A 26,633-nucleotide genomic window follows, 5' to 3' on the forward strand; every position below is an offset into this window, starting at 1 on the left:
ACTGTGCTTGTTTAATATTCAAGAGGTGAGAAAAAGAAGGGAGGGAGGAAAGGGGGAAAAGTAAGCCCTACAGAATGTTAATGTTAAAAATTGACATCATTAACCTACAATAATACAAAGATAAGATTAGGGTATGTTCAGACTATAAATTTTGGTTCACTGACTTCATATTGCTACCAAATTAAAATTTTATCTATTATTTGACCTCAGAGTAAGAATTCTGATTCCTTTACTAAACTTTTAGAATTAAATCCCTATAAAGAACCAAAGATAGAGATATTAAAATAACTCAGACAAGGTGAAATAATGAGGGACAGCAAAAAGGAAACAGCAGTAAGAGGAGAAAAACAAATGTTTGAAAGAGTTGGTCAGTATGAAAATAGACACTTAAGTAGCATTGAATTTCAACCCTGAAAAAGAAAGTAAGTTAAAAATTTTGAATTATACTAAATTTACAAGTGTTTTCCTAGGCTATAATAAACCTTATCAAATATCTGTAAAGTACTTTTGTCAAAAGAAGAGAAATCAAGACTCACTCCTCTTGCTTAGCCTATGCCACCAAACAATGCTACATCTCCACCTAGTGACGTGAAAGCACAAAGCTGAACAGGAATTTCCAAGATCACAAACACTGAAACCTAAAAACGATCATTCATCATCCATACACAAAGCCAACACATCTCCACAAAACAACTCCTCCAGGTATGTAATAAAGATGTTTAAACAGTGCTTTTCCATTCACTACCAAACAAAAATAACCTACACCCACTAAATGTCCTAATTCCTCATGGAATTCGCTTGCCCAGTAGCATGATCATGACAGCGTTGTTAAGAAAACGTGCTACACAAATTTAACATGTGAAAGACCAAGCCCGGACAGAAGCAGCCAACTCAAAACACAAAGACCCAGTACGGCTCCTAAAACCACGTGTGATTAAGAATTTTTAAAGCATCACTACAAAATATAGTGTATCAATGCTATAATTAAGAATTGCATGATGATCCTTGAAGAACTCAAGTCATCACAATGTAGACTCACATACACCAGCTAGCCAAAAGGGCATTAATGATATTATCTATATACTACGCATCTTTGTAAATTCCTTGGACACAATGCATGTTGCAATGCCTGGGACACAATACACACTTAGTGAGCATTTGTTAAATGGAACGATCCTCTGGCCCATGATTAAGTTCTCAACATGCAGTAAACTACATTGACAGGAGGTGTTCCTTTTGGTGAGACTGGGAATTAGAGGCCTAGAGTCATTCCCCAATCTAGCTGTGTGGGGGATTCGTTACCAGGTTTAAAAGAAAGAGTACAGATTATGAAAGGAACTCCTGGAAATTCCGAGGCAGTAGCTCTATGTTGAAGCCTGAGAGTCCACATTCTTAAAACTTAGCAGGTAATTCGGAAGAGAAGCTAGACCACTTCCCTGGAAAGTCAAGTCTGAGTCACACTAATTCTGCCACTCATCTCTCCCAGGACATGAATGCTTATGAGGTACTGGGGTGACAGCACTCATATACTCAAACAGGATATTTCTGTTTAAGTAAAATAATTTAACATAAAAATGAAAAAGCTTTAAGAAATCACCATCAAAACCAAAATTCAACTAATGGCTTGTAATTTACACTTAGAGTAAAATGTAAATTCTACTTATAATAAGCTTTCTAATCAAACTTTTCTATTTTTTAAATTTAGAAATCAAAATTTCAAAAAAGATAATTGCCAAATTATTTTATGTGCAATATATTGGAGCCAATATTTACCATCAATCTTTAGAAGAAAATATTAGAAAATTATGATTGCCGCTGAATATAAATGATATGCCTTATTTTAGGAATCTGTTTTCAAGGGTTTTAAGGTACTGATTATCAAGTAATTAATAAAACTGTAGGTGTGGCTCATACATACTTCCCCAGGTTAAAATAACTAAACTGTAAATACATGAGATAAAATTTTTTTTTTTTTGAGACAGAGTCTGGCTCTGCTGCCCGGGCTGGAGTACAGTGGCGTGATCTCGGCTCACTGCAAGCTCTGCCTCCCAGGTTCACACCATTCTCCTGCCTCAGCCTCCCAAGTAGCTGGGACTACAGGTGCCCGCCACCATGCCTGGCTAATTTTTCGTATTTTTAGTAGAGATGGGGTTTCACCTTGTTAGCCAGGATGGTCTTGGTCTCCTGACCTCGTGATCCGCCTGCCTCGGCCTCCCAAAGTGCTGGGATTACAGGCGTGAGCCACCACGTCCGGCCAAGACTAAAATTTTAAAAGGCTGAGAACAGGGTAAAGGTTCACACAGAAATCAGCCCAACAGAACCAAACTAGCCATGAATCCGTTTTAATAAATAGCACACAGGAAAATTAAATAGATAATGGAGGTTGCTTTATCAGATTTTCCTATTCAAAATTCACCACAGAACTCTGTTATCAAATATTAATTAGCCTCTATCTTGAATACATGCAATCACTTGAGACAACAAATATGAGAGGCTGGACTAGGATGAATTTGAGTGACTGTTGAAAAAATTAAAATGAAGCTGCCAAGATCCCTAACTTTGAGTCTAATAGAATACAGAAAAGCATAAAGCTGAAGTTTAAGAAGCCACTGTCAGAAAACGGTAAATGTAAATGACCAGAAAACATTAGAAAAGTGCTGATAGGCTGTTTTTAATTGTTTTATTTATATTTTTTAATAAAAACAATCCCACAGCATTTATTGTCATCTGGTAATAATATATATGGATAATGGAAACAATCTGAACACACATTTTAGAACTATACTCCCAACAAAGGACACCTAAAAAAACAATTTCTCAATAGTTTCTCACTTCCTTGATCATTTCTGGTTAGAGACATTTTGTGGCAGAATATGATCTCCTTTAGCACGATCTGACCCGGGGGTTTTCTTGGCTTTGTTTCACAATGAATCTCTTCTGCATCATCTGATATGAGGTTCACAGACTCGTCAAAACCAATGATACGGCCCTCTATCAGCATATTCACTTGCTCATAGAGTCATACCTGAATCCGAGATCTATTTTGCAAGTTATCTGAAGATGAAGGCAAGGCTGATGGGCTACATCCACTTTCTGCACTTTTTGGCCCTGGCCACAGTGCACCATGGTGGAAGCCCACAAAGACAACACTGACCCACACCGCACCTTCTGGAATTGATATGCTGCCTTTTAGGAACACTTTCAAGTCTCAGAGAAATTCTAGTAAGGCATGTCTATCATCATCCTTCCTATCCCAAACCCATCCTGAGTGGGATCCAACGGGGATTTTTTAAAGGAGTAGGCCCCCACATCTCACGCTCCAAACCACAGCAGACTGGGCAAATGGGAGCAGAACATCCAATGTAAGGGCAACCAATCTCCAGACTGATCAGAATCCTAAAACTTGTGATCATAGGGGAAAAAAAAAAGATAAGCTGAGTTAATCAAATTCATCTTTTGGGAATTTAGAATTAAGATCGTGGGCAAAAAAAGATAAGCTGAGTTAATTAAATGCATCTTTTGAGAATTTAGGATCAAGACAGTTGGGGTGATCAGGCAGGGCAGAAGCCAAAAGGGTACACTGAGAATTATCATGACATCTGTGAAGGACTAGAGTGCCCAACAAGATGCCACTGAGTCATCCAGTATACAGACAAAAACAGGTAAATGGAGCAGGCATGGAGAAAGGCGGCGAGGCCACGACTTGGCAACTCCAGTTGCAAAGATACACAGAAAACAACCTTGTTTTCTGTTTCCTAATTCCAATTTCTTTTTTTTTTTTCTGATGGAGTCTGACTCTGTCACCCAGGCTGGAGTGCAGTGGTGCAATCTCAGCTCACTGCAGCCTCCGCCTCCCGTTTTGAAGCAATTCTCCTGCCTCAGCCTCCAGAGTTGCTAGGATTACAGGCACATGCCATCACACCTGGCTAATTTTGGTATTTTTAGCAGAGACAGGATTTCACCACGTTGGCCAGGCTGATAATTCCAATTTCTATAGCTCCAACTCTAAAGTGCTTCCTGTCCTTGGATTATCATGGAACCTACCAGGTTCTTTTGATAAATCTTTCTTGAGCTAGCATGAGTGGGTCTCTGTTAGTTGTAACCTGAAGAGCCCAAAGTGAGAGCACGAGACATTATTTCTGAACCAGAATAATGTCACGTGCTCTGAGGATACCATTTGTGTGCTATTATATTAAGCAATAATAGCATGTAGGAACAACACAGGCAACTTAGCATCACTGCGAGAACTGATTTTTATACCAAGTATTTAAGTATATACCTTTAAAATGATCTTACAGCAGGATTTTCCATTTTATTTCCTAGTTTCTTACAAAGAAAGGAAGGAAAAGGGTCACAATGGAAGGCACCTCCCAAAGGATAATAGGACCTGCTTTACAACACTAATTCTAGCATTCACTACCTGGAGTCTATAATTTGCAGATGTGTAAAGGTAGATATTAATGTGCTAAATAAGCAGCAAGGAGGCATGCTTCAGTGTTCTGCACATTCAATTAATGCTACGCAAGATGCACCCAATTTTTATACGTTGATACAACTGTCTAGTCAAAAATAGAAATATTGTCTCTACTCTTCTACATAGTTTTCTGTAATCTGTCTCAAGAGATCTAAGGATGGGAGTGGGCTTAACACTTACTTTGTTGTTCTTGTTGTTGTTTGTTTGTCTGTTTGTTTGAGATGGAGTTTCACTCTTATTGCCCAGGCTGGAGTGTAATGGTGCGATCTCGGCTCACTGTAACCTCCATCTCCCGGGTTCAAGCGATTCTCCTGCCTCAGCCTCCTGAGTAGTTGGGATTACAGGCGTCTACCACCATGCCCATCTAACTTTTGTAATTTTAGTAGAGATGGGGTTTCGCCATGCTGGCCAGGCTGGTCTCGAACTCCTGACCTCAGGTGATCCATCCCCCTCGGCCTTCCAAAGTGTTGGGATTACAGGTGTGAGCCACTGCACCTGACCAACATGTATTAAACCTATAAAACACACATGTGTGCATACAAAGAGGCTCACACACACATGCCCACACAGGGTCATTTGGGCTGGACATCCGACTATGCTTAACCCATGTAAGATCTTCACAGCTAAAAAAAAATCATTAGTAGGGCTGTCATTAAAACCCAGAGCCCTTACTCTTGCAACATCCAACTGCTAAAAACAAAAGGAAGGAAATAAAAGATTAGCTATAGAGATTCTGAGTTAGAAGATTAACTAAGAAATCTCAGAGGATAGTGGAAGAAGGTAAAAAGCCAGGGTGAAAATACCAACAACTCTAAAAAGAGGAAGGCAATAGTAAGACTTCACTAAGAGTCAAAAGAGGCTGACATCCATTTCTTCCTTTCCTCGGCAACACTTGGCAGGGATTGGTAAGAGCTGGTGAGGCCTGGGCCTCTTGAGACTTTCTGATGGTTGCTCCTGGGGCATTTGGGGATGGAGACTCCAGTGCCTTTTAGCTAGAAGACACAGAAGAAATTTCAGGCCTTTCGACCTTTGGTGCTCTGTGCCTTCTTTATTCTCTCTCAGTCTTACTTGGAGCTAGAAATAGCTTCCGCATAAGTATTTGATGCTCAAAAAATTAAGAGGAGGGTCCATAGGAAATGAAGCAGACAGTTCACTGGAGACATGTGCTTTGGTCTACAAGGAAAAAAGAGGCCTGCAGGTTTCCTTCTAGGTTGCCTAGCCCATTTGCCAGGGTAGAAAAAGTAACTGATATAAGGCCAATCCCCCACTGTGGAATAAAGGTTATGCACACTTGGCTGGAAAGACCATTTGAATATACAGATAATGAGTATCACAGATTAAACACAGGAAGAACTCCAACAATATTGATGCAGACAGCAGGACAGAGGCTTCTACCATGGGGTATTGAATTCAGCCAGGAAGGGTGTGTGTGATGGGCATCAGTGCTGGAGATAGAGAAATACACAAATACTATGGATTTCACGGAGACAAAGATTAGACACAATATTTGCAGCTGCACACCTATCTATAAATCTGATATGAGTTCAAATGTATAAAACAATGTTCTCACTAAATTATGAAAATGGGTAATTTTTATTCTCTTCTCTCTTTTCCCATATTTTCTGAACTTTCTTTGATGAGCACTTTTATTATTTTGGTAATATGGCAATAGTCTTCTTAACTGTCCCAACTGGGAAAAGGAGTTGGATGATTAACAGAAATGCTGGGTAAAGTGGGAAACCATAAAATTTGATTACTATCATAAACATTAACTTAAAATGCACATTTGAACATACAATTTATTTCTCTGTCAATATATTCATATAAGGCCTTTCCTTTGAATGTGGATCAGTTTGGGGTTCCAGTTCGTCTTTCTTGGATGAAGAACATCACTTACATCTATGAATTCTAATTCCTATTTCTTTAAAGTATAATAAACTTAAAGATACTTGTGAAGCAAACTGGGTATGAATTCCAGGTAAGATTTTTACTCTGTGTTGCCATGTAATCTAATCATTTTCTTACTCACAGTCATTTCATAACATTTTTAAGAGTCCTTCCAAAGCATTCAACTTGGTTTTAACAGAAATAAGTCTCTTTTATGTATGTATATTTCTTCAGTTTACATAACATTTAAATAAATTATATAGTCACAACAGTGAGTATAACTTACATCAATGGCTTGGGTACAAATAAGTTACCCTTAGTAAGCATGCACCTCACCAGGTGGAAGCAGAAGTACAAAAGCATTCCAGAAAATGCATATAAGCCAAGAGTATTTAGTGTGCTGTGGGTATGGTATCCGTCATTTATGAAGGGAATGAAGGATGTCAGAAAGTTGATTGTGTGGCTGCTGCTTTAGAGGGTTATACACTTTCAGAATCTGAAACCAACTCCACTGTTTTTTGTCCTTAAGGGAAGATGATGTTGAGAGATGAAAAAACATGGTTTGAGAGAAGTGTGGGGAATGGGGAGCGTGCCAGCCCTTCCTGCTTACCCCATGAGTGTGGGGGTGGGATTTGTATGTGTGTACATGTCCATGCGTGTGTGTGTGTGTGTGTGTGTGTGTGTGTGTGTGTTGGGGGAAGGGGGATTTTGAGTCACAGAAGGGCACAAGAAGTGACTGTTACTGTATAGGGCTTCACTAGGAACTCCAAGCTTTAATTATGCCAGTGAGCAGCAGGAATGATTAAATAAGAAGAAGCAGTAAACTCTGTTCACAGTACAATAATGGGTATAATATAGTTCATAAGGGCAGGAGAAAGACTGAAGATAAAGCTGTGGGTACAGGAAGAAGGAAGAAAAAGGAGGGGACTGTGGCTCAGGGTCAAAATTGTGACTAAAAGGGACAAAACAAACAGGAGGCTATGAGGTAGACATTGGCATAAACTTCCAGTGCTTTTTCTTTCAAATACATATTGAACTATTCTTCATATAATCTTCAGCTACTTTTTGGTACAAAACTTCTGACCCTAAGAGGAGTGATGCGAAAGCATATAAGAATAATTCCAGACCTTTAGAAATTGACACCCTAGTTAGAGAGAGACAAACAGACCGGGCACAGTGGCTCATGCCTGTAATCCCAGCACTTTGGGAGGCTGAGGTGGGAGGATCACCTGAGGTCAGGAGTTCAAGACCAGCGTGGCCAACATGGTGAAACCTCATCTCTACAAAAATACAAAAATTAGCTGGGCATGATGGCGGGTGCCTGTAATTCCAGCTACTTGGGAGGCTAAGGCAGGAGAATTGCTTGAACTCGGGAGGCAGAGGTTGCAGTGAGCCAAGATCGTGCCATTGCACTCCAGCCTGGGCAACACAGCGAGACTCCATCTCAAAAAAAAAAAAAAAGTACAAATAATGACAAGGCTGGGTAATATGTACTAAATATGAGAGAAGAGAAACACAGAGAGTAAGTGCCATAAAACGATAGATTCTTTCCACGTTAAAAGTCAAGCCACAGTCAATTCCTCCTCACATTGTCTTATGATACCTCTGACTCACTCTAGCACCACTTAATCTCTCTGTTCTATAGAAGTGGTAACAGTTTCATAAAACTCCCTGTGACTTATCTGGTTGTATTTGTTCTTGGTTAAAAGCTCCCTAAAAATTAGTGAAAGACTTTATTTGTGGAGAAACAATAAGATGATGAAAACAAGTGTTTTTAAAACTTCATTGATATGGTTTGGCTCTGCACCCTCACCCAAATCTCATGTTGAATAGTGATCCTCAGTGATGGTGGTGGGGCCTGGTGGGAGGTGATTGGATCACGGGGGGCAGAGTTCCCTCTTGCTGTTCTCATGATAGTGAGTTCCCATGAGATCTGGTTGTTTAAAAGTGTGTAGCACTTTCCCCTTCGCTTGCTCTCTCCTGCCACCAAGTGAAGACCTGCTTACTTCTCCTCCACCCTTCTGCCATGATTGTAAGTTTCCTGAGACCTCCCCAGCCATGCCTCCTGTACAACCGGCAGAACTGTGAGTCAATCAAACCTCTTTTCTTTATAAATTACCCAGTCTCAGGTAGTTCTTTATAGCAACATGAGAACAGACTCATACGTTTACCGTGAAGAATTCCAAACACATACCCAAGTACAGAGCATAGTATAATGAACCCATGTGCCCATCAACAGCCTCAAGAATTTTCAACAAATGCCCAGTCCTTTTCACTCCCCTCCCTGTGTATAACTTTTAAGCAAATCTCACATCATTTCATATCATGTTTAAATATTTTAAAATATCTCTCTCAAAGCTAGTACTCCTTTATAAAAACACCACCAAATAACAATATCACACTTAAAAAGTTAACATATTTTTAATGTCAAATATCCAGTGCTCAAATTTCCAATTGTCTTATAAAAGCCTGAAATGACTTTTAAAAATATTTTATAATTTATGCCAGAAACAAAATAAAGGCACCAACCTATTATAGAATCAATGGCGTAAATGGGAAGCCAAATGACGTATCTGACACCCAAGGACTATCTGCTGCTAGTAAACCTGTCTACAGCCTTTACTGTGTACTAGCATCGCTTTAGGAGTTCTACAAATATGAACTCATTTAACTCTACAATATAGGTGAATTACCAAGAGCATCATTTTAGAGACGAACAATCTGAGCCCCAGAGGTTACTTAACCGAGTCTAAGATCACCCAGCTAACATGAAGAGAAAAATAAAATGTGTTATATTCATACAATGGAATATTTTTCAGCCATAAAAAGGAATAAAGTACTGAAAGATACTACAATGTCAATGACCCTTGAAAATGTTATGCTGAGTGAAAGAAGCCAGTTACCAAAGACCATATATTATAATGTTTTGTTTATATGAAATGTCTATAATAGGAAAATCTATATAGAGTCAGAAAGCAGATTAGTGGTTGTCTAGGGCTAGAGAGAAGGGTAGAAGGCAGTGACTGCTAACGGGTCCAGGGTTTCTTTCTGGGGTGATGAAAATGTTCTACAGGCTTGGCGTGGTAGCTCACACCTGTAATCCCAGCACTTTGGGAGGCCAAGGCAGGTGGATCACGAGGTCAGGAGATCGAGACCATCCTGGCCAACATGGTGAAACCCCGTCTCTACTAAAAATACAAAAATCAGCCAGGCGTGGTGGCGTGCACCTGTAATCCCAGCTACTCAGGAGGCTGAGGCAGGAGAATCGCTTGAACCCGAAGGGCGGAGCTTGCAGTGAGCCAAAATCACGCCACTGCACTCCAGCCTGGGCGACAGAAAAAAAACAAGAAAGAAAAAAAAAGAAAATGTTCTACCATTGGATTGTGGTGATGGTTGTACAACTCTGTGAATACACTAAAAACCACTGAATTGAGCATTTTAAATGGGTGAAGTTTATCATATGAGATTATATTTCAAAAAAGTTGTTTTTAAAAGTATATTCTCAAAAGATTTAAAATTTATCAAACCAAGGAATATTTATTAATCACCTACACAAGCACTACACTTGGTTCTATGCAAGTTATAAAACAAATGTAAGACACAAACCCTGACCTCAAATTGGTTACAGTTCAAGAGAAAAGGCACACATACCATACATCACATTGCACTTTTGCTTTCTAAATTATGCCTTTTTCTCAAAGGGGTAATCAACTGTCTGAATCAAGTTTTCTGTTTCATAAAAGGCACTGAGCTAGGGCCTAATGAACATATAAGCTATGATAAGACTGACCCTTTCCTCCTTGCCCCTGGAGGCCTTTGGAGGTTCTGATGAACCACAAAGTTCTCTTGTGAGAGAGCAACCAATAGGATTCCTAGAGAGCTGAGGCTGGGCTGATTCACCTTATAACTGAAATAACGTGAGTAAATGTGTTGTGACTCAACAGAGGCCAGGGCAGCTTGACAATCCTAGGCTGAGGTCAGGGCAGCTTGACAATCCCAGGCTAAGCTAAAACCAACAGGTCTGGTCCTCCTCCCTGGGTTTAGGAATGCCCACGGTAAACAAATTGCAGAGGTTTTCCTTTGCCATGGCTGCTGAAGAACAACGAAGATCCTTGATGCAGATCAGAGAGAATTGCGCCCGTGAAACTTGTGAGGTGAGTGTTTAGAGAAGTGAGACAAAGGCTAACACAGGAGATATAATCTGCAGAAAGGCACAATTTGGGGATATGAGGTTGCACAAAGTAACCATAACACTGAAGAAAACTGAAGAAGTACCTGGTGGATCGCTCACAACCAGGAAGGTTTCTTGGAGACAGCATTGATCTTAAATGAATAAATAATGAAGAAACTGCTGTTCAAATTCAAAGTGCCTGGGTACCAGGGACTTATGGATATAGGGCTTGGTTCTTCCCAGAAGATACTGGAACAAGGTCTAGCTTAATGTCCAATGAACCCATGAAGTTTACATGCCACATAAATTCTAAAGCCAGATGTGAACAACAGAAAGATGTTTAAATTTTATAGATATGTGAATTCAACCTAATTTTATGACAAGAACTTGGATTCTCTGAAATTTTCAGATAACAGTGGCAATCAGAATCTTACTTAAAGGTTTACGGTTTGAGACAGAACTACAAATGAAACTCTAATCAATAAAGTAGAAACTCACATTTTGAGTATTACCAATTATGCATCTTTCCTGAACTGCCTAGAAAGAACATTTCATCTGGATCAAGTGGCTTGGGCCCAGAGTGACCTGATGAATCAGCAGACTGCACTGCAAAATAACCCTATAGACAAGTTGCCTCAAATAAACCACGATCCGATTTGTAATGTAATCAATACCATTACAACGGTCTCCTTACCTTTCACCACATCCGCCACATTACAGGTGGGATCGATACTTCCTATGTGTTTAGGATGAACAGGATTAGTGTCACCCCCAAACAGAAGTGCTAGACGAACACAAAAGGAAAGGGAGGGGATTAAAACACAGCAGGCTGGGATGGTCACGCAGGGAAATACAGGGGCTTATGTTTAGAAAGGATCTCTTACTTGTAAAAATCATTTTAGCATCCACAGCAACTTAGAGCAATGGAATACACACAATTGATGGGTGAGCAACTCTTATTGGTCAATGAAGGAGGAGGATGTGCTTTAAGGTCTGTCAGCTGCAGTCAGCAGGTTTTAAAGTAGTGACGTGTGCCAGGTGCCCAACCCGTTCTTCCTCTCCCAATGTGACACGGATGAAGAAACTTACTTTCATCCTTAGTCAAGTATACCCACCTTCTTAGTACTACTCCAGACACTTATTCCTACTTTCATTAAACATTTAGAACACGTAGTCTATACCATTTGGACAAGCCTGTAAAATGTCTTTGCTGGCAGCATTTCAGATGCCTCCCCCAAGAAGATTATGTTTCAATGTTGTGTACACAAACAATACTTGTTCAAGTATTTTTAAAAATACACTCAGATAATTTCACAATATACAAGATTTGCAAAATTTTGTTTCTGAATAAAAGTCAAAATAAGCCCCAAAGAAAAAAGCAATCTGCATCCAAATATTTATAGGTGTTATTTTTAAACAAAGCAAAAATTGTGACTAACAAAAGAAGGATGCCTAAATAAAATCGGGGAGATTTTAAACTATGAAAAATGATAAATACAGGCATTAGGCCAATTAATAAAGCTCCAACTGATTAAGGTGAAGAAAAACAGAGGTGTGTAGGCTTAACTAATGACCTAAAAACATGCACATATATGTGTGTACACGTGTATTTAGATCAGAAAGCAATTGGAGTTATCTAAGTATTTAGTTGAATAGTATTTAGGCTCTTTTATTCCTGTAAATTGTCATACATTTCCATTTTGAGGATATACATTTAATATAAAGTCACATTTAATAGTTGTGTAACATTCACTTATCCAAATAAATCAAATTAGTAAAATAAAGACACTTTGTCCACTTTGTAATGCAGCAAACAGGGTGAATTATGCTCTAGACATGTGGATGCATTTCCTTAAGGATTATAAAATCAGCCAAAGAGACAGTGCTGAAGATAAGCCAAAAAGTTTTTTGTGTGTAGGGAATTTTACTTGTTTTTTTCATATCTGCTTAGTACCCTAAAGAGCAGACTAAAACTCTCAGTACGGGATTATGGGCTGACAGTCTGGCTTAATCTGACTTCACTGATCACTGTGAAATAAAGAACTGATGGCTCCTACACCAACATCCAATTCAATATTCCCAGTGTTAATGTTTTTAAAACTAAAAAGGAAAACACATAACATCCGGGATAAAGAAAAGAATACAATCTGAGATACATAAAAGTATTCAGAGATGAAGGCTTGGCTGCCATTAAGGGCGGTCCCCCATCCCCATCAGGACTGTATCGGCAGAGACTTTAAAGGTACGCAGTGGTCCTGTCTCTAATGTGAGCCTCATAAAAGCCTTTCAAAAATTTCTTTTGACCAAGAATACAAATTAATAGCTTTTTAATGGCTAGGATTCACTTAGGAAAACCTAAACTAGAAATGAAATTTCTACAACCAAAAATGCAGGTCAGTAAATTAACAACAGGAAACCATTTGGGAGAAATCACTATGGTTACCTTTTCAAAACTGGACCAAGAAACCCCAACTTACTGTGCTGATTAATAAGCATGCGGAACGAGATGCGGTTGGTATAAAACCGATCCAGAAAATATTGGATGTTAGTGCTAATGAAAGGATCAAACCCAAACTTCTCCTTGTATTCAATCACTCCTTGCGCCATTGTAGGAACCACATCATTGTGTCTATTTCTGACTTTAATCAGAACTTGTAGAAAGCTGTGTGAGAGGGAAACAAAACGTGGTCAGTCTTAGTATCTCATGGGCTGATGCAGACTTCCCAGCTCTGTCCCCAGACTAGTTGTCTGCTGGTATTTTTATAAGTAAAGACATTATTCTTACTGCATACAACAAGGAACCACTCACAAGAAACTAAAAATATGAGCCAAGTTTTTGCTTGCAACCTTATTTCTACAGAAACCCTTCTTTCAGAGGTGCAAAAAGTAAAAGGTTCTAGTACAGAAAGAAAATGCTCAAATACCCTTTTAGGAATCCACTGACTTTTTGGATAAGTGATTACATATAAATACAGGTTCTATAAAAGTTGAATAAAGAATTGCAGAACATATCAATATTTCTTCTGAGAACATGAGGACAATCCCCCAAAATCTCCAAGGATTGATTAATGGAATCTCAAAGCAATAGCTTCCATGAATAAAGAAATAACGTCACACTGTTTTTTGGGTTTTGTTTGTTTGTTTGACGGAGTCTCACTCTGTCGCCCAGGCTGAAGTACAGTGGTATGATCTCGGTTCACTGCAACCTCCGCCTCCCAGGTTCAAGCAATTCTTCTACTCAGCCTCCCGAGTAGCTAAGACTACAGGTGTACACCACCATGCCTGGCTAATTTTCATATTTTTAGTAGAGACGGGATTTCACCACATTGGCCAGACTGGTCTTGAACTCCTGACCTCGTGATCCACCCGCCTTGGCCTCCCGAAGTGTCTCATACACACAATTTAAGAGTAAAATTTGGAAATAAATATCTTGCAGCAGTAAAATATAGTGATGAAATGCAGATAGAACACAGGCAATTCAACTATTCAAGTATCTGGCATATTATTGCAAATATGCATGGGGAAAATACATTAAGAATGGTAGAAGACAAGTCAGTTGATGGAACTAAACAAAAAGTTTAGAACTAGGCCCATGAGTGAGTGAGTATGTATATATAAAAATTGAGCATATTGAGAAAGTGACATTGCAAATCAGTAGGTAAACAATGAAACTAATAATCAAGTTAACTGGAACAGTGGGCTAACGATTTAAGTCACATCCTAATTTCAAGACTTAAACCAAATACTGGATTAAAAATGTAAAAGGATAAAATCACAGAAATGATAACAGAAAAATCAGGTGAATAAGTATATAATCTTGGGATAAGGAGGGCTGTTCTAAGCTTAATACCAAAGGTTGAAACAAATAATATGAAGAAACAAATGATATGACTATGTAGAATTTTAGCAATCCTATAGGGACACACATTAATAAATTAAGTGAAAAAAAAAAAAAAACCTTAAGAAAAGGAAAAAACTAGCACCCCATCAGAAAACTAGGCAAAGGACCTGCTATCAATGCAAAATTTACCAAAGAAGAAGCACAAATGCCAATAACTTCACCCTTACAAATAAGAAAAGCAAATTAAAACAATGTGATATTTATTATTCTCCATGTATCAGCATCAGTTAGAGTTTGGGGCTTAACTGAGGCACTTCTCAGGACAATTAACAACATACAGCAAAAGCCCAAAGAAAATAATTCCACTTCCAGGAATTGATCCTAGGAAAATAACTGGACAAAGTAAACAGCTGTTTGTGTGTTTATTTATTTATTTATGAGACAGAGTCTCGCTCTGTTGCCCAGGCTAGAGTGCAGTGGCACAATCTTGGCTCACTGCAACCTCTGCCTCCCGGGTTCGGCCAATTCTCTTGCAGCCTCCCAAGTACCTGGGATTACAGGTGCCTGCCATCATGCCTGGCTAATTTTCATATTTTTAGTAGAGACAGGGTTTCACCACGTTGCTCAGGCTGGTCTCAAACTCCTGGCCTCAGGTGATCTGACTGCCTTGGCCTCCCAAAGTGCTGGTATTACAGGTGTGAGCCACCGTGCCCAGCCAACAGATATATTTAAAAGTTGTTCTTTAAAGCATTGTTTATAGTAGCACGAAAACTACAAACCAGTCTAAAATCCAGTGATAGATGATCAAATTGCATGAACTATCTGAAGATGGACTATTAACATGAATATTATGACACTATTAATAATGGCGTAGATCTACAATGTTGACACTTGTTATGTTTGAAAAAATAGTTTACACATATAAATATATGCATGCCTAGGGAAAAGCATGGAAGAAAGGAAAATAGTAATAGTTGTCCCCCGGTAGTAGAAATTTGGGGGGGCTTTTTCTTTTTTTTTACTTATCTGAATAGTCTTATTTTTCTGAATGATGAAATATTTCTGTAACAAATACATACATACAATGACAATAAAGATGTAAAACTCTGAAATTAGGCCATCATTATTCACAAAAAATTTTATAATGGACAATTTGTCCTTTATGTAATACTCATTGCAATGTATTTGTAAGTTAAATATTACTAAAGTGAAACGATTCATTATAGTAGAGAAGTGCCTCAACTTATCTGAAGTGGGGAGACTTACCTCAATGGCTCAATGCTCAGAATTCTCCTCTAATCTTCCGGGCTCTCCTAAACTCTATCATAAATGATCAACACGCTTGTCCTCTAAGCTACTTTTGCTTTACTAAAATGATTTCCCTGCTGGTGATCCCATACAACCTCTTGGTAAACAGAAAAGGCTGCTACCATGGTACTCGCTCACCTTTCACTCCTTCCTTCACCAAGAACATCATACTTCTCAAATGCCAACTATCGCAACTAGCCACATGAACCTAGGCAAGTTACAAAACTCACAGAGTGAGAGCTCAGCTATTATTGCGATGGTCAAGCACACACTGGATTAAGCACTGACAGTTTGCAAAGCAGGCTCATGGCCATAAATCGCATCTGATAACCTGTTCCAGAAACTGAGACGGGACTCCGGGAAAAACACAGCAGAAATTTAATATCATGTATAGTCGTCTCTCAGTATCCGTAGGGGACTGTTTCCAGGATCCCCGAAGATACCCAGATCCTCAGATGCTCAAGTCCCTTGTCTAAAACAGTGTATACAGCCTACTCACATCCTCTCTGATACTTTAAATCATTTCTAGACTAGTTATAATACCTGATACAATCTAAATGCGATTTAAACAGTCGTTAAACTGTATTTTAAAAATCTGTATTATTTCTTATTGTTGTTATTTTTTATTGCTTTTTTTTTCCTGAATATCTTTTCGATCTGTGGCTGGTGGAATCCAAGGATGTGGAACCTGCCAATACAAAGGACCAACTATACTTCCACAAATCTGTTCTAAAATCTGAAGCTACAGCGGTCAGCCCTAGGCTTTCGGATTTCCACCAAACGATTACCAGCTAACGACTTTTGAGAAAACAAAGCTCCTGGACTGAACTCATTTAATACTGATTGCTTAAATGACAGCAGTGGCTTATATCAAGGAAAACGCTACATCTGGGGCTCTAACCCAATGCTTCCCCACCTTCCACATTTCACAGATTCATTAGACAAAACACCCAACAAAGTATAAAATAGGTGAGGGCTTTTGTTTTTCCTTTGAATTTTAGTTTACAACTAGACTAGAACTAGCTACTCATGGCTCAAACGAAAACATAATTTATAGGTCCAGCTTTGCTATGAATGGTCACAATCTTGGGCAAGTCACTTCACATCTCTGACCTCAGTTTCCTTATCTGTGGATTGAGAGGACTGGGTTAAATACCTCCAAGGTTGCTTGTATAACATGGTATTTTCCTAGTTCTTCTTACGGAACATCTATTAAGTCAGGTGTTCAGTCTCACAACTATGTGGACTAGTTTATACTTAGAAATTCCTCAGTACAACAGGCCTACCATATGCATCCACTCACATATACACGAAACAGGAAGAAATTAATGTGAAAGGGATATTTAATTTCTCTTGGAGGGGAAAACATACTCACAGCTAGAGTTAGTGTTCCTGGGATAAATAAAAATGAGAAACAGAAATATCTCATCGGCATAATTTGCCAGTCTGTGCATAATGGGAGCAATACAATAGAATTCAGGTTGCTATATAAAAAACGTACCCTTTTATGCCTCTCCAAAACAAAACCACTACAGTTTTTGAGCTCAAATGTAATATCCTGTTGAAATTTTTTTTTAATTGTAAAGGATTGAGTAGATAAATTCATGTATATACAAAGTCCACTGCATTCTTAAAACTACCACTAGATGGAACATTTACTGCAGTATTCATAGTGAGTGCCCAGTTCACCTTGGGTAAAGGTATTAAGAATTAGATCATAAAAGCAAAACTGAAAGTGTCATTATTACTTTTGTATTGTGTTACATTCTTAACTCGAATTAAAAAAAACTCAATGTTGAGTCATTACTCATTAAGAAAATGAATGCTTTTGTCCACATCATACTCCTTCAGTCTTAATGACTTGAATTATATTTACCAAAATCTTTCTTATCGAGATATTTTTACTTTCAGGTAAGTGGTACCATACTTACTTATCCAAGACCTGTGGATCCTCAGGGCTCTTATTTTCATATTCTAAAAGTTCAAGAAAACTCTGCATATACCTAAAAGGAAAAAAAAAGAAAAAGAAGAGTTACTGTGTTAGTCGCCTGCCCAGCATCCACCCCTCCTCTCCCTCTTCCTTAGAACACTCCAAATTTTCACTCAGGTCTCCATCCCATCCCCATCCCCCATGTGGCTCAAGTGTTATCAGGGAAGCTGGTGCCTCCAAAGATCCTGCGTGGTCCCATTTTTCTCTGGGCAATCCTATTTCTCTTGTCACTAATTATTCATTAGCCCAATAGTTTAGGTCTAAGTCTATCACTGTGTGCATTCTCCTGAACACAGGGAATGGCTCAGGAAGGACATACTGTCTCAATTCAGGCTAGTAAAATGACAGAAAAGACTCGCTGGAGGACTCTGGCAGAGAAACCAAGCTGTTCTGCTTTTGTACAGTGTGCTGTGTGGATTGGAAGCCTGGAACTGCTGCAGCTATTCTGCCACCAGGAGGGAATCCAGTCTGAAAACGAAGCCAACGCCATCGAAAGCAGGGCCTCGACAGCTTCGTGAATCTCTCAATCAAACCAACACCAAAAGCTTACCCTATGGCTGGACCTTCTAGTGACATGAGCCAGGTTCAGTTTCATTTTCTCTACTTACAAACAGACACATCCTAACTTACATATCAAGTCTATAGTTTGATTACCAAAAAGGTACATACACATTTTAAGAAGCATATGTGTGACGCTGAAGTGCCTGCCAAGAACTTAGAAACTAGACATGAAGAAGTTAAATTAATTTCATCAATACTTAATGGGGGAGGAAAAATGCCAATTAAACCCTCAGAAACAGCTTCTGGATTAAGAATAGCTCCATATCTCAATCAGGGCCAGTATAAGAAACAGTCTGTCCAACATTAAGATCTGGAGAACATAGAAAAATGACATCTGGAGAGGCCCATTAGTGCAGTAGCTATATCAAGCCAGGATCTGTTGGATCTCGTGGAGATTCAGATATTCCAATTAGAGATATGTGATCTCTATTTGGGGTTTTAACATGTCCTGAAAGAATTATCCCTTTATTCTAATTATTTCTAACCATTAACTGCCACTAATCCTATTTTCTACACCTTTGGATAGAGGATGAGGACACTCCAATAACTAAAAATGACTGTTACACATATAAATACTCCAGTGAGAATGCCACTTGATTCATCAGCCTCATGTGAACTTTGGACAATGCATTTGATACTAATGAATGTTCATCACTGGACATATTTTTTAAAAGTCTCTGGAAGCCAGGCATGTTGGCTCATGCCTGTAATCCCAGCACTTTGGGAGGCCAAAGTGGGTGGATCACCTGAGGTCAGGAGTTTGAGACCAACCTGGCCAACATGGCGAAACCCCATCTCTACTAAAAATACAAAAAATTAGCTGGGCATGGTGGCACATGCCTGTAGTCCCAGCTACTCGGGAGGCTGAGGCAGGAGAATCGCTCGAACCCAGGAGGCAGAGATTGCGGTGAGCCGAGGCTGTGCCACTGCACTCCAGTCTGGGAAACTGAGCAAGACTCCATCTCAAAAAAATAAAAATAAATAAATAAATAAAAGTCTCTGGGCACATAAGGCTATGGATTAGATATTGTTAAAATCACTGGGTCAAAACACCAAGAGGTCAAAGCCAGCCAGCCCCAGTGATGCCCTCCGTCCTGCCACACACAAGCAAGCTAGGTAGGCATCCTGTCCTTTCCAAAGGGGATAGTTGAAGAAAGTCATAAATAGAAGGGAGCCAAAGATTATTCTGAGGTTCCCAGCCTGACAGTCAAAAGAGCAACGAGGACATACTGTGACCAAGGGGACAGTGGTGGGGTTCACAGCCCATTATGCATAAGATTCATTTTTAAAAGGAAAAAATGGCAGTGAAACACAATGCATGATCCTGAAGTGGATTCCTAAATCAGGAGGAGAATGCAAAAAAAAAAAAAAAAAAAAAAAAAAAAAAGAAAAAAAAAGATGGGGGTAGCATCACAACAATTAGTAAAGTGAGAACAAGTTCTACATATTAGAAGACATTACTGTATCAATGTTAAATTTCCCGAATTTGATGATCACATTGTGGTTTTCTAAGACCTGTTCCAATGAAATACATGCTAAAGTATTCACGGCAGAGGGGCATGATGTAGACATCGTGTATGTGTACCATATATGGGTGTGTGTGCCATATACAGACATAGATATATGTATGTGTGTGTGCACGTGTGTGTGTGTGTGTACGCAGAGAGTGAGACAGAAACAGAGAATATGAATGACAATGGTAGAACGTGGTCAAATGTTAACAATGTTAACAATTAGTGAATCTACGTGACAGTATATGGGAATTCTTTCTACCAGTTTTGCAACCCTTCTGTTAAGTAGGAAAGTATTTCAAAATAGAATGTTTAAGAAACAAGAAGGAAGAAATGGCATGCATTTGTTTGGAATGGATATGGAAAAGGAACAGTTAAAAGACAAAAACCAAACAACAGAGTTGACATAGCAATTTGTTTGAGCCTATACTTTGTCAGTATAATACAACACATTTAGGTACATTTGGTCTTTGTCCCTGCTTCCTGGCACAGAGCTCCCAAAACCCTTGGAACTTTCTGAGTGATAGGAGTGTCTTCTGCTATCCATAAAGGGCCCCCTTTGACCACACCTGAGTTCATGCTAATGTGGTGACTTAGGATGGGATCTCTAGATAGCCTCAGGATGGGGCTGGTCACCAGAAAGGCCAAGTGATTCGAGGACTAACTTTCAGCTCTACCCTCAACTTCTGGGGAGGGGAGAGGGCTGGACATTGAGCTCTATCAAAACCCTTGAACGACCATCAGAGTTTCCAGGTTGGTGAACATATGGGGGTACTGGGAGGGTGGTGTGTCCAGAGTGGGCATGGAAGCTCCATGAGGCCCCCCATACCTTGCCCTATGCATCTCTCCCATGTGGCTGTTTCCGAATTGTACCCTTTCTAATAAACCTATAAACATAGGTAAAGTATCTTCCTGAGTTCTGTGAGCCGTTCCAGCAAATTATCAAACCTGAGAGAAGGGGCGTGGAAACTCAATGTCCAGCCACTCAGTCAGAGGCACAGGTGGCCCAGGACTTGTGACTGGTGTCTGCAGTAGGGGAGATTCTTGTGGGGTTGAGCTGTAAAGCTGTGGAGTGTGCCCTGACTCCAAGCAGGTAGTGTCAGGATTGAACTGAATTGCTGAACCCAGTTGCTGTCCAGAGACTCGGAATTGGTTGTTGATGTTGGAAAGCAACACGAAAGAGCCCAGCAATTCACTTTGAAGCCCCTGACCCAGCCTGTACATAAGCAATAGTAAATGTTTAACTGTCACCACCACCAGGATCAGGGGATTTGATCCTGCCAACCTAGAATCCCCACCACAGTGGGGTGGAATCCTCTAATTGGGATTTTATACCTTCTACTGGAAAATCTCTAATGATGGCCTTGAAGCAATAAAGAAGTCTCGTGCAAACAAGAACTTGCTGCTCTTTCAGAAACAAGCTATAGAACCAGAGCAGGATGCAAGGAACTATATGACATCAAAGCCACGGTCACGGTCTCTTTCATTTCTCCTGTATTCCAAAGACTGCACGTCACACAGTGACAAGCTGCTGCTTGTCTGGAAAAGAGACTTGACACTGTACCTCTGAGACCACCTAATATAGTGTGTCTCAGACAATTCATTTTAACCCTATGAATTTATTATAATTAATACTATGGAGGAATGACTATTGAATGTCCATTCTCTTTCAGTAGCCCGGCCTCCACTAACCCTCTAGATGCGAGCTAATTAGTAGTTCCATTCTCCTTACATCTGTCCACACCATTCCCTTCTAAAATGCTCTCCCTGTCACCTGCAATCTGTCAGTTCCACCCACCCACCAAGGGGCAGTGCGGAACCACAGCTTGCATTTCTGTCCGCTTCTCTCTGCTCCCACAGCACTGTGCTTGCTTGAGAGGACTGACAGCATCTGACCTTCCCAACTCCTCCAACTTTCTTCACAGTGACTTCTACTTGCATTTATTTATTTATTTATTTATTTATTATTTTTGAGATGGAGTTTTATTCTGTTGCCCAGGCTGGAGAGTACAGTGGCGTGACCTTATCTCACTGCAATCTCCACCTCCCAGGTTCAAGTGATTCTCTTGCCTCAGTCTCCTGAGTAGCTGGGATTACAGGTGCATGCCACCATGCCTGGCTAATTTGTGTATTTTTAGTAGAGATGAGGTTTCACCATGTTGGCCAGGCTGGTCTCAAACTCCTGACCTCAAGTGATCTGCCCACCTCGGCCTTCCAAAGTGCTGGGATTACAGGTGTGAGCCACCACAGCCGGCCTCTACCTTGCTTTTAAAACACAGAGTAGACCTGCAAATGTTTCTCAAACACTGTATATGCAAACCCCTTTCTAAAAACACACCACTTGCTCTTATATCCTACCATTCATTGATCTCACCCTGCTTACCTAGCGGGTAACTTTGCGTCACAAATTCAACGTCTTCAGTTAAATGACATATGCTTCAAGCATCAGAGCTATAACTGATTTAAGTTTACGTTATACTCTGTCAAAATTTTCCCTACTTTTCATGGAGCAAATGAAGCACAGCAGGGAACTGATATTTTTCCAATCTGAGGTTCCCCTTTAAATGACTTAATTTGTTCTACAAGAAGCACTGACTTCAAGGAATGTCTTGACAAGGAAAACAAAAGGAGTAAGGTTAAGACTTGATAAAAGCAGCAAATACCCTGTCAGAAAAAGTGCAATCCCACCACACACAAGAAAAACTCAAGAAAGTGTCTAGTATAATTTACAAGCATTTTCATTAAAACAACTTTAAAACAAACAGCACATAAAGAAAAAAAAAAAAACTTTGAATTGCATGGAAAATCCAGCTATCCCAAATGACTCATTCCCCAGATGGGCAGTATGTGCACTTTTACAGAGAATGGTCCCGCTGCCAAATGTTCACAGCATTGTGGGAAGATCCATTTTAAGCCACATTGTTTACTTACCAACTCTGAACCAATCCCACTGAAGGGCGGTTAAGTAAATTATCCGGCAGAAGATTAACTTCTCTCATTGTGTTAGCCAGCCGCACAGGAAGTTCCTTTCGTAGAAACATATATGAAGTTTTCTCACATGCATTATCTCTCCCTATTAAGACATAAAAAATGTACCATGATTTTATAGTCTAACAGATGGAGAAATAAAGTGCTCCCATGGTAGCATGGTTACTACTGGTTGGAAAGAGAAAATTAAATAATCCTGCAGTCTCTAGTTGAATTTTTATCCTTTGAAATAGCAAGTTGAAGAAAATAATTTAATTAGCAGAGAAAAAGAACATTCATTACAAGAGGCAACCTTGAAAGCAGTTTTGTTTTTTTTTTTCTTAACACGAAAACATTCCTAGCATTACCAGCGGCAATCTAAAAGTGACCTGGGATATAATCTGAACTTCTTTTCAAATAAATACCGTGGGAAAACTGCCAAGTACAAAGGTAACAGAACATGTAAATCCACTCCCGTTCATAGGGCTTTCCAGGAGGCAACGGATCCATTCATTTCACAAATATTCACCTACTGTGTGTGCCAATTGTTTCCTAAGATTTTCCTACAGTGTGTTTCTTCAGGGGCCATAGCTCTGCCCCTCTGGGAAGTAGCCACAGACCCCAGAGACCCTGTGATTCCAGAGGAGAGGCTCTCACTGTGAGACACAGGGCTGGCATGTGCCAGAGAAACATGCCAGAGAAACTATCTCCCGGGTGTACTCAGAGGCAGAGGGATCTACCGTGCCACATCGGAGAGGGTAAGATGTGGGTTGACCACAAGGAAGGAGGTCAGTGCCTTCTGGAGGCTTCCCTGAACTGGCTGTGCATAAAATTTACATAGACAAGATGCCATGAGAGGAAACATACCTGGCCACTTAAAAGAGGAAACCTGAGCTCCTTCCTCTGCTGTCATATGGCAAGAAGAGTTCTAGCATCAGACTGGCCTGCAACCCCCAGCCCTGCTGGAAACTCCATGGTGGCTGGTGGTGGAGGGCCTGATAGAAAAGGCATGAGCTTTGGAGACACAAATGTCCTCCAGCCCCAACTCCTCCATTTGCAGGTTGTGAAAACTTTGGTAAGCTTCTTCACTTCTGAGTCTCAGCTGCCTTAATCTGTAAAATGGGGCTAAAACTAGTTTGTGTAAGGACTAAATGTGATACCGTGCACGGAGGCTGACACGGAGTAAGTGCTGGACAAACACTGGTCCTCCTGGTCTCCATGGTATTGAGGAGTCCATCCCATCTCCCTTGCCCTGCCTAGGCCTCTTTGCTGTTCCATATTCCCTGGAGGCTGCACAGAAATGGGCAACATCGTAGCCAGGCCCAGAGAGAGATGAGCAGAGCTCATTTAACAATTTTCTCTTCCAAACTCTCCTTATTCTTCTGTAGGTCATGAAGGCAGCAAGTCAGAGATTCAGAAGTAAATCCAATCTTCTAACACTTCCAGTCACATTCTGGTTTATTCATTTGCTCTCCCTACCAAATAAAACTTGAAAAACAGAACCTAGTCTAGAAAGTCATCTGCAGAACCTTTCTTCCCCACTCATCCCTGACCCACTTCTCCATTCTCAAAAAAGTTACAATAAAAGATGAAAGTCTGAAATAATCCATCCCTCATTTCCCTCATCCTAAGTGAGTATATTGAAGGCCTTTGGTAAATCTTTTAACTAATTGATGATTCACTTTTCTCCTTTGTACTTTCACTGTGATAAGTACCTTAATCCCCAAATACCCACTTCAAGTAAGAGGGGAAGGGGTGAAATGCCCCCGCAATGACCTTCCAACATCTATTCTATACACATTCATTTGGCCTTAGGCAATTAACATTTAAAATGACTCTGGTCCTTTTTTTTTAGACGGAGTGTTGTTCTGTTGCCCAGGCTGGAGTGCAATGGCACGATCTCGACTCACTGCAACCTCTGCCTCCTGGGTTCAAGCGATTCTCCTGCCTCAGCCTCTCAAATAGCTGGGACTACAGGCGCCCACCACCACGCCTGGCTAATTTTTTATATTTTTAGTAGAGGCGGGGTTTCACCATGTTAGCCAGGATGGTCTCGATCTCCTGGCCTCATGATCCACCCACCTCGGCCTCCCAAAGTGCTGGGATTACAGGCGTGAGCCACCATGCCCAACCAGCTCTGGTCATTTTGCTTCAAATAATATAGAGACAGTTCCCAACTTAAAACAGTTCAATTTATGATTTTTTGATTGTTTAATCTTCTGACTTTATGATGGGTTTATCTAATTATTAAGTGCTTTTTTGTTTTGAGACAGAGTCTCACTCTGTCACCCAGGTTGGAGTGCAGTGGCACGATCTCCACTCACTGCAACCTCCACCCACTGGGTTCAAGCGATTCTCATGCCTCAGCCTCCCAAGTAGCTGGGATTACAGGCGCCCATCACAATGCTCGGCTAGTTTTTGTGTTTTCAGTAGAGATAGGGTTTCATCATGTTGGCCAGGCTGTTCTCGAACTCCTGACCTCAAGTGATCCACCCACCTTGGCCTCCCAAAGTGCTGGCATTACAGGCATGAGCCACCATGCCTGGCCAAGTGCATTTTTCAGTTACAGTATTTTTGACTCATGATGTATTCATCAGGATGTAACCCCACTGTAAGACAAGGAGCATCCGTATATTATACCTAAAAGGTTCTGTATGAATATAACTTTAACTTTAAATGCACTAAAAATGCTGCTATTTATCACAGTGAATCTCACTGTAAAATGAATTCCCTATTATCTAAGTTAAAATATAAGTCTAGCTTTTCACATGCTGGGAGAAATACTTTGCATCCTGGTTAAACAGAAAGGAAATTATCTTTAAATCACAAAAGAAACATTGATGTTCTCACTGTGGGATGACAAAGACTCTCTCCTTTAACCAAACTTGAACCAGGTTCTCCTGGGTTTGCTTATTTGTTTGTTTGTTTGTTTTTGGAGACAGGGTCTCACTCTGTCACCCAGGCTGCAGTGCAGTGGCACAATCACGGTTTACTACAGCCTCAACCTCCCGGGCTCAAGTGATTCCCCCACCTCAGCCTCCCACATAGCTGGGACATCTGGCTAATTTTTGTATTTTTAGTAAAGAGGGGGTTTTGCCATGTTGCCCTGGCCGGTCTCGAACTCCTGGGCTCAAGCGATCTTCCCATCTCAGCCTCCCAAAGTGCTGGGATTACAGGTGTGAGCCAGCGCATCTGGCTCTGAGTCCTCTTTTTGACTAGGCCTCGACTTTGGGTTCTATCTTGACCTGCTTAGTCCAGTCTTAGCAAAAATCCTGCTGAGTCATTTCAGTGAAAATTCCCTACCCTTGGTGTATGATCCCCCTACCCTCGATATCTTATCACCTTGGCCTGCCTTCAGCAAGAATCCCCTCCAACCTGGACTTTTCCTCTTAGTAACTTTCCACCCATTGACCCACACACTGCTCCTTGGCTATAAATTTCCACTTGTCCTTGTTGCACTAGGAGTTCAGCCTGCTCTCTCCCCACTACTGCAAAACTCCCATTGTAGGGGTCCCTCTTGAATAAAGCCTTCCCTACCATCTTTAACAAGTATCAGATAATTTTTTTTTCTTTTCTTTTTCTCTCCTTTTTTTTTTGGAGACAGGGTCTCACTCTGTCACCCAGGCTGGGGTGCGATGGTGCGATCTTGGCTCACTGCAAGCTCCGCCTCCCGGGTTCAAGCAATTCTCCCTGCCTCAGCCTCTGGAATAGCTGGGATTAGAGGCATCTACTACCATGCCCAGCTAATTTTTGTATTTTTAGTAGAGACAGGGTTTCACTATGTTGGCCAGGCTGGTCTTGAACTCCTGACCTCAGGTGATCTGCCCGCCTTGGCCTCCCAAACTGTTGGGATTACAGGCATGAGCCACCGCGCCTAGCCAAGTTTTTTTTTTTTTTTTCTTTAACAGGAAAAAGGAAGTCCT

The 26,633-nt window shown here is 40.4% G+C and overlaps 1 protein-coding gene and 1 pseudogene across 2 annotated transcripts in view; both read right to left on the minus strand.

The window, feature by feature from the left end:
* PDK3 (pyruvate dehydrogenase kinase 3) overlaps positions 1-26,633 on the minus strand; it is a 76,703-nt gene that overhangs the window by 24,546 nt on the left and 25,524 nt on the right. For both annotated transcript variants that reach the window (XM_023202588.2, XM_023202589.1), the window contains exons 2-5: positions 22,675-22,816; positions 17,613-17,684; positions 13,010-13,194; positions 11,227-11,316 (exon numbers count right to left, since the gene is read on the minus strand). In XM_023202588.2, the coding sequence (XP_023058356.1) occupies positions 11,227-11,316; positions 13,010-13,194; positions 17,613-17,684; positions 22,675-22,816 (489 nt within the window). The remainder of the gene's footprint in view (positions 1-11,226; positions 11,317-13,009; positions 13,195-17,612; positions 17,685-22,674; positions 22,817-26,633) is intronic.
* Positions 2,841-3,126, minus strand: LOC111536283 (annotated as a pseudogene).

The sequence above is a fragment of the Piliocolobus tephrosceles genome, chromosome 12, assembly GCF_002776525.5.
Source record: "Piliocolobus tephrosceles isolate RC106 chromosome 12, ASM277652v3, whole genome shotgun sequence".
In the NCBI taxonomy this organism is placed as follows: Eukaryota; Metazoa; Chordata; class Mammalia; order Primates; family Cercopithecidae; genus Piliocolobus; species Piliocolobus tephrosceles.